Genomic DNA, 8355 nt, shown 5'->3' on the forward strand with positions numbered 1-8355 from the left:
ATGTAACATAGGAGATCTTCATCCCTGTAAGTGCCACTAGCTTGTGGTTATTTCTAAAACCATGATCATTGGAAAAGAACAAAAACTATCATGTCAGTTGCGATAGTTTTCAGTACAAAATTTTGAGTTTCCAACATTATTGGCAGGGTCCGCGCTCTCTCACCGGGGAAAGTGTCAAGAGGAGATTTTGGATCTTCTCCGGTGGTTACGATACATCAATAACATAATTGATAATAAAAAATCAAAATGAGCAAACTAGTATGTTGTTAGTCCATTCATTATAAAAATCAATGGCCAAGATTTTATTTGAGAGACTATAAGAAAATTCTGCCGAAATGATCCAAATTCGATGGAGTAGGCAAGCCTGAATACCTCTAACTAAAATCCAAAAAAATATAAAGAATTAAATAGAAAATAAATACCAAAAACATTATTGGATTAATTATCAAATCTACAGTTAATAATTAATACAATTTAAACCAATCCAGAACTTTGCAACTTTAGAAAAAAAAATATTTTTACTAAAATCTTAGGGTAAAAAATTTAATTTGAATAATTGAAAAACTAGAAAACATTGTAACAGGCAAAAGCTGAGACCACATTTTGTAATCAGCATCACCATTAAAATAAAAATATAAAAGCATTACTGTATAAAGCTCCTATTGAACATGAGCCATATGCCACATATACCTTCCTACAAGGCTAGAGGCTGCAAGTGTACAACTAAAACTTGACTTATATGGAAATTCAAAAGCTAAAATAAAATGCCTCTGTAATTTACAATACAAAAAAACATGCCAACCTTCATGTTCATGCAAACTAAAACTGATTAGTGGTTACCTTTTTCCAAAGTAGGAAAACAAGGTTGGCTGTTTATCATCGGCAGTCTTCACTTTTTCTTTCTTCTTTGCAGGGTTTGCACTCATCTGATCATTATTTGCCACAAGCGGCTTTGAATCAGATGAAAAAGCCTCGTACTCACGCTTGATTGGGAACTTAATAGCATTTTGAGAGTAGGAAGAACCACCACTGGATTTTAGGTCATTGTCTCCCTCTTCAAGTTTAGCACCTTCACTCTCGTCTTTTGCATGCTCGGTCTTGACAAATTCTTGAAATGATGTTTTCTTCTCTGGCTTTGTGTCTTCACTTTCAGCTCCCTTTCTCGAAAAAAACAGAGAGATTGAAGTGTTCCCTTCTGACTTTACTTGAATCTGCCAAACATGGGATGATGCTAACTAATGGTTTTCAATAAAGGGACAAAGTCAACTTTGTTTTAAAATCATGTAGATGTAAACACGTAGATAAATAGGCAAGAATATGACAACACTTATATCTGCCAAAGTGTCATACGGTCATACCTCCTTTATGCACTCAGGTCCATCAAATGAGGGCTTGCCCATAGCAGGTGTCACTGGGTACCACACCTGGAAATTAAAAAAAAAAAAAAAAAAAGGAAAAACCAACAATTCTTAATGAAACGATGTTAAGCCTTCACATCTTTAACTTCAGAACATGTAATAAAACATTAAGTTCCACACCAATGAACAAAACAGAAATTATAGCCTGCCCTCAATTTTCTGTAAAGCTCATACCAAATCAGATTCTTCATATGGCTTCAGCACACTCTTAAAACTGGAATCAGAACTGCTTAGCCAGGTATCAATTGAATCCTTGTCACCCAAAATAACAGGCATCCTGTCTAAAGGGATATATTCAAAGTACAGTCATAAGTTTTTTACAGATATAATATATGGGCATTTAAATGTGATGAACATTTCGGCAGGTATCCTCAAATATAATACATGGCTATTTAAAAAGACGAACACTTGGGCAGTCATCCTCAACTGGTAAAAGGCAAAAAGGGGAAGGCATAAATCAAACAGTTCCTGAGAATCTTGTGCATCTGCACCCCAAACTCATCAAAACTAAATAGTTTAGTACCATTTATTTTTTTGCACTTTCCATATGGTATGACACTTCGATAGGACACTTAGGCTCTACGTAGATTTTTTTCATTGACAAAAGCAAAGGGGCGTACCTAGTAAGGAATTCTAGTAGGACAAGAATTGCAAAAATTTACTAAGGAATGGGATAAGGAAGAGATACGCATATTTCATAACTCAGCTATATCGCAGTCAATGATCCTTGAAGATAAATGTTTCAAGTTAAACTGTCTATTGGGGTATTCATTTCATAGTCCATACTTCCAGATTTCCTAACCTCAATCTCCCCTATTTCATGTTAGTATTTTGATAAAGAAATACAGCTGTTTATCTTCTTTCTCTTGTATGTCTTAATAAATTTCTCTTTTTCTGCATTCATGAGACCAGCTCTCATGACTTCATAACGGTTTCCACTTCCCCTATTGAAGTAAACCAGGCTGGGCAGAGACTTAGAGCAGGAATTTAATACCCTGATGTTCAGTTCCCTTTCTCTTAGAATGGCCACAATTTCATTACAAGAACATTTTTTGGCTTCTTAAAATGGTTAGCTTTGGTTGTCAAGGTTGTCTGATGTATTCATTTGCAATAGTTGAGAAACTATATGCTGAATAAAAGTGAAAATTTCTTTGGATCCAAACAAAATGATATAATGAGCAAAACCAAGAACCAAAGGGGACAATACCACTAAGGACAATGAATCTGAAAGGCCCTCAGTAACACAAGAATATAAAAGAAGTTGAGTACTATAGCAGCAGTAAGAGAATGGTGAGGTTGCATGCCAAGGATCATTTGTTAGAAGGGAGGGATGCATAACCAACTGAACAAGTGGTAGCCCAGCTTTGGAGGGGATTATGAATTCAAGCAGGAGGCAAGAAGTGTGTAATAGGACCCAAAGGAAAGTAACTAGAACTGCTACAGAATTTGTTAGAGTTTAGTAAAGAGTGGTCAGTACAGAATTGGATTATGTGTGGATTATGCTCACTGAATCAATGAGAAGAATCGGATATTAGAGAATTGGAATCTTGGATAATTGCAAATCTAAATCTCTCCCAAGATTAATTCTATGAGATGGACTCCCACTATTGGAACCAGCTCAAAGCCTTTCCCTTCATAGCATCACTACCGATATTTTTCCTCTTTGATTACTACTTCATTTTATTATATGCTGTAGGATATGTTCCACTAGTCAAACCCCTCTTGTAGATTGTAAGGTTCTCCAAGAGGTCTTTGATATTCTTGAGTAGCACTACCTGCAACTGCATTCAAGATTCTTGAGTCTCCCTCTCTGCCTCTAATTCTCTTTTCCAACACTCAACCCTTTTTCCAAAGACTCCATTCAAATCTCCATTCTTCATCAAATCATGAACAGCTCCTATGGTCTGGGGAGCTCTAATGGCAGTTAATTTAATTGGACCAGAATTTATGTAAAGAATATATTCTTTATTAATAAAACAAATGAACTTCAGATCTGTATCAGGATGATACAGGGCAAGATTGAGAAGCAATAAAGAACACGATGAGACAGACTCCTATGCTAAGTATTTGAGCTCTGAAGGACAGGTATTTCATTCAGTAAGCCACATACATATCAGTTTAGTACCCAGTATGAGTATGAATTGGATACACTAGGGTACAAACCTAATATGTGCGAAATGATTCAAAAAACAAATGTGTACAAAGTGTGTTCAGGCACACCTAGGGGTAACAATGAGTTGGGAGAGCAACCCAACAAGTGATGGCAATGCATAATTTGAAAGATTAAGCACGCAAGTTTACGTTTGGTTGATTCGAGTTTGTAATTTCTTTGTCGACAGATGTTTACATAACATTCTGCATATGTTATTCCATTTTAGTTACTTCTAAAATTTATATTTTCTCATTTTCTATATAATTTTTTTCATGACTTATATTCTAATTTCTTATGCACACACATATACATATATATGATTTTATATTAACATACTCATACCTTAGATTTATTAAAATTGCCATATCTCATACCCATATCAATATGCAACATGGTATTTGAAAAACCTGGACTTTACCTCCCAATTTCCACTTCAAAAACAAAGACAGACAGATCCCTCACTACTACTTCCTTTATATTACTTATACTGCAAGTCTTCTCTCCTTCTCTGACCAGCTAAATATTTTATTTAACTTAATATAATGTAACTCATTGTTGATACTCTAATTGTAACTAACTGTAGTGTTGATGACTAGATGCAGAGCGGTCTCTAATAGCATACAAAGAGTAACATATATTTTAAGTTTCTGCCACCATGTCATTGCTATGCAAGTCTCATTCCATGTTTCAAATAGCAACTTGTTATATTCAAGACAGTTTCTAGTAGAACTACACAAACAAGTAAGCAATGAGATTTTTTTCATAATACTGTCAATCTGAATCTTTGTGGGCGTGCCAACATTTAAAAGTGCATGACTCACCATGAAGCCACCGAAGGGCTGAGGATGAAGAGGTTGTAACAATAGTGAATGTGTACAGTGTTTCACCTGCAGTTATGAATATACCATCAAGATTACAAGCATAAATAGAAAAATAACATGATCTCCCTATTGAATAGTAAATTCCCTATATCTTTCTACAGAAATTGTTACCTTCAGAATTTTGCCACGAGTCATAAAGAGCAGCAAAGACAAGTGATCGTCCATCTTTTAAGTGAATATAGTAAGGCTGTTTCCTAGAACCATCTTTTCTCCACTCATAAAAACTTCAAACATATATTTAAAAAAAATCAATTAAAGAACTGAACTTAAATTCATGAATAAGCAAAGAAGGGATGTAATCAACAAAAATGTGGAAAACATAGATAAACTATAAAAGGAACAAATCTCTTGTTGAAAGTAATATGTTAAAGCAAAATTTTGAAAATACGAATTATGACAGCAATATCAAAGAGCTTTTTTTTCTTTTTTTTATGAGTAGTGGTGTCACATCATCCATGTAGTCAACCTCACTTAAAAGGATAAGACTTTTGTTGTTAATGTGACAAAAATATGCCATCAAAATACATGAGAAAGAGGGTTGAAGATATAACAGGAAGAGGGATATATACTCAGAAAAATGGTTGTCAGGATGGGATTTTCCTCATCCTCGATGAGGAATCCATACTAACTCCCAAATATTATTATGATTTATGAGAGCATAATAGCAAGATAAACACACACTGGAAATACATTGTTGAGTGGACCCAACAAGCAGAACCAATTTAGATTCAGTTCATTTGAAGCAAATATGACAAAACATCTCTCAAATAGACTCCGGCAAATCTTCAACAGTACATGCAGGCACTTTTACAATTATAAATACAGTATAAAACATCCATGGAATGTAATTCGTAAAGAAGATATGGTTAAACAGAAAGATATTAGTAAAAAGCTACAGCAACAGAAAGCATATCTAAGCCATGATAAAACAAAAAGCTAAGAAGAGATGATTGGAAATATGATTAAACAAGTAATGCAATACATACCCTTCTACTGCTACAAGGCACCTGCTTTTAGGAAGCAGACGACGAAATGAAGCCCTCTCTTCTATAGATTCAGATCGAGCATTAAACTGCAGTACACAGCACACTCCACATCAGACTGCGTGGACCAACTCCAATGAAGATTGTGAAACAGTTAACACTTAGTAATTTTGTCACCAGTGTTAGCAAACTATAAGGAGATTTCTAGCTTCAAAGTGAAAAAAACATTAGTCAAAATTGCCAGATTCAAATACCAAGAATTATTATGATGATATATAACAAAAGTTCAAAAATAAATGGCCTATAATTTAAGGAAAGAAAACTTTTAAGGGGAAAAACTGATTCAAAAATTGGACAAGGAACCTACCTTTATTTAAATAACATGATTAATGACAATGTAAGCAATTTTAATTGTGTCATCGTTCACAATAAGAACAGAACAAATTCATAAATTCCCATCAATCATTCTTCATTGGATGGTACAAAGAAACAGTTTAGAACCATACTGCCCATAAAAGTAACAAGGATTAAGATGCACCATGAAAAAAGTCAAAAGGAACTCCCAGATGCCCTTATTGACCAGCAGACTCAAAACACTGGGATATTATAAAGCTGAATATACAATAACTAGAAAACTAACAGGCACACAGACACACCCATGATGATTCTAGCATATTTTGAACATAAGTTCTCTAGAATATAAGCAAAGAGGACAAATTAAAACCTCCAATAAGCACCCATGGAACATTTTAATTCAAATTAAGACTTAAGTTGCTAATAATTAATCAAAATGGTTCACATCATTCATCTGAAGTTACAATTAATATAACAATTAACAAGGACAGAAGGACTAGAATCAAGATATCTAAATATTACAGGAAGAATCTGTCATCAACAGAGGCAGATCTTAAGAGCGGTAGAGGAAGGTAGCATCTCTCTCCCAATTACCTTAATTTGTGTCAAAATTTCTCTATAGAAAAGACTATATTTAAATTTTAATTGTCTTACGCATCTTTTTATGGAATCAAGTCAGCCAATATATACCACAAAAGAAACATAATATAATTACTTGATCTAAATTAAATTACTTCATTCAAAGGAATTGACAAGAGAAGAAATAGTACTTAAAAATATATATAGGTAATATTGTTATGTTTACTCTTGCTATGCTAATAACCCCTTATAATTTATAAATCAAATGAAACCAAATTTAGAATTGAATATGAGCTCCTCTAACTATTGAACCTTAGTTAGTTGATTAATGAAAGAAGCTAACTAGTTAACCTCTTATGAATATATTTATTTTTACTTTACATATAGTACCATTGATTACTTATTCAATTCAAATAATATTGAACTTACTCTAATGGTTCAACCACTCAAAATTTTAGTCAAGTTCTGCCACTGGTCGTCAAGCTCCCCACCCCTACCCAATGAAGAAGGAGAAAAAGAAAAGAAACTTGGAATCAGTAAACTATACCATCTTGTAGTGATCAGGTTTCTCTGTTTTCTTTGTAAAACTGGGGATCAAACCCCATTTCATGCAATGAAGAACATAGCCTTCACTGTCAGATGCATCTTCTCTACGAATTACTGGCAAGTTGGATCCCGGCGACACATTATACGATGGATTATACCTAAGCACACAATCAAATTGGATTATGAAACAAAAATTTCCTACTAAACAATTTCTTTACAAAATTGAAGAGTATATACTCATACTCGCCCCTGATAAATTTAACGCAAGACACATTAGTACCAAATATAAAATGGTCATATTAATTCCTAAGAATCACAAATACAAATCATATTAGTCCTTTTCAGTGGACCACATTAATCCCTGAAAAGGACCAACAAGACGTGATTTTTAGTGACTAACATTGAATTTTTAGGAACTGATGTGTCCACCTGTAAATTTTTCAAAGTTCAAATTGGGTCTATACTCAAAAACAAAACAAAAAATAGTTCCATTAGAACTGACAAGCTGAAAGAAAATAAAGCAATTTCTTGTTGCATTAATTCAATGCGCATCATCTTTTCTTGCAGGGCAACAACATCCATTTTAGACCAGCTAGAAGAAGCCCCAACAATACCACTTAAAAAATAAATAAACATAAAATGCTCCATTTTTTCTTCCATATTGCCATTCGTTCCTGGAACAACCATTTCAGAATCCCCAAATAACAAAATGAAGTAACTAACAAAAGAAAGAAAGAAAAACACGTTCCATTTTTCTTGCACATTGTCAACAGTTCCTAAAACAGCCACGCCATTTTCAACAAATAAATAAATAAAAAAGTTTGACCAACATTAAATAGATATTGTAGGAAAATGGAAAAGGAAAGATGTTTTAGTTTTACCGGTCCATATGAAGAGTGCGCGTTGGGGCAACACTGCGATGACAAGCCCTTGAGACATCATCAGCTCTCAGAGTACAACGTGCTCTTCCACACATCTCTCTCTCTCTCTCTCTCACTGGTTCGGTTTCCCTTATTCAAAGGCGGGAATGGAAAAGCTTCTCATGACAACTGCAAGAGGGAAGAGTGGTTTTGTAGAATATAGATTCGGTGCTGTCCACTTTGGTGCAGTCTCCGTGCAGTTAGGAAAATCTACACCGTCCAGTCCATCCAACCTGGGGTTTGCAACCACAACGTGGCTCAACTTCAAATTTATACACACTGCTAGAAAATTTTTACTCACACAACACAAGCAAGAAGAAATCCTATTACGCACCCTTTTTTAATATATATATATATATATATATAAAAGTAAAATTGATTAAAAACTATAATAAATATAAATTTTATCTTTAATTTAACAAGTTTTACTTATATTATATAATTTTAATAAAAAAAATTAAAGAAATTACTAAAACTCTCAGCATGCATACCATAGAGACGCTTTTACCAAGTTGGAAAACA

The 8355-nt window shown here is 33.9% G+C and overlaps 1 protein-coding gene across 1 annotated transcript; it reads right to left on the reverse strand.

The window, feature by feature from the left end:
* Positions 1–607: 607 nt before the first annotated feature.
* LOC113850427 (putative SOS response-associated peptidase YoqW) lies at positions 608–8077 on the reverse strand. The gene is made up of 8 exons (XM_027480974.1): positions 7795–8077; positions 6915–7071; positions 5438–5523; positions 4563–4675; positions 4392–4457; positions 1593–1699; positions 1359–1424; positions 608–1211 (listed from the first exon to the last, which is right to left on the reverse strand). Exons 1-8 carry the CDS (start codon positions 7887–7889, stop codon positions 837–839), a joined length of 1065 nt encoding a protein of 354 aa, XP_027336775.1. The 5' UTR covers positions 7890–8077; the 3' UTR covers positions 608–836.
* Between the last annotated feature and the right edge of the window lie 278 nt (positions 8078–8355).

This window comes from Abrus precatorius, unplaced genomic scaffold, assembly GCF_003935025.1.
Source record: "Abrus precatorius isolate BTA unplaced genomic scaffold, Abrus_2018 Scaffold9, whole genome shotgun sequence".
In the NCBI taxonomy this organism is placed as follows: Eukaryota; Viridiplantae; Streptophyta; class Magnoliopsida; order Fabales; family Fabaceae; genus Abrus; species Abrus precatorius.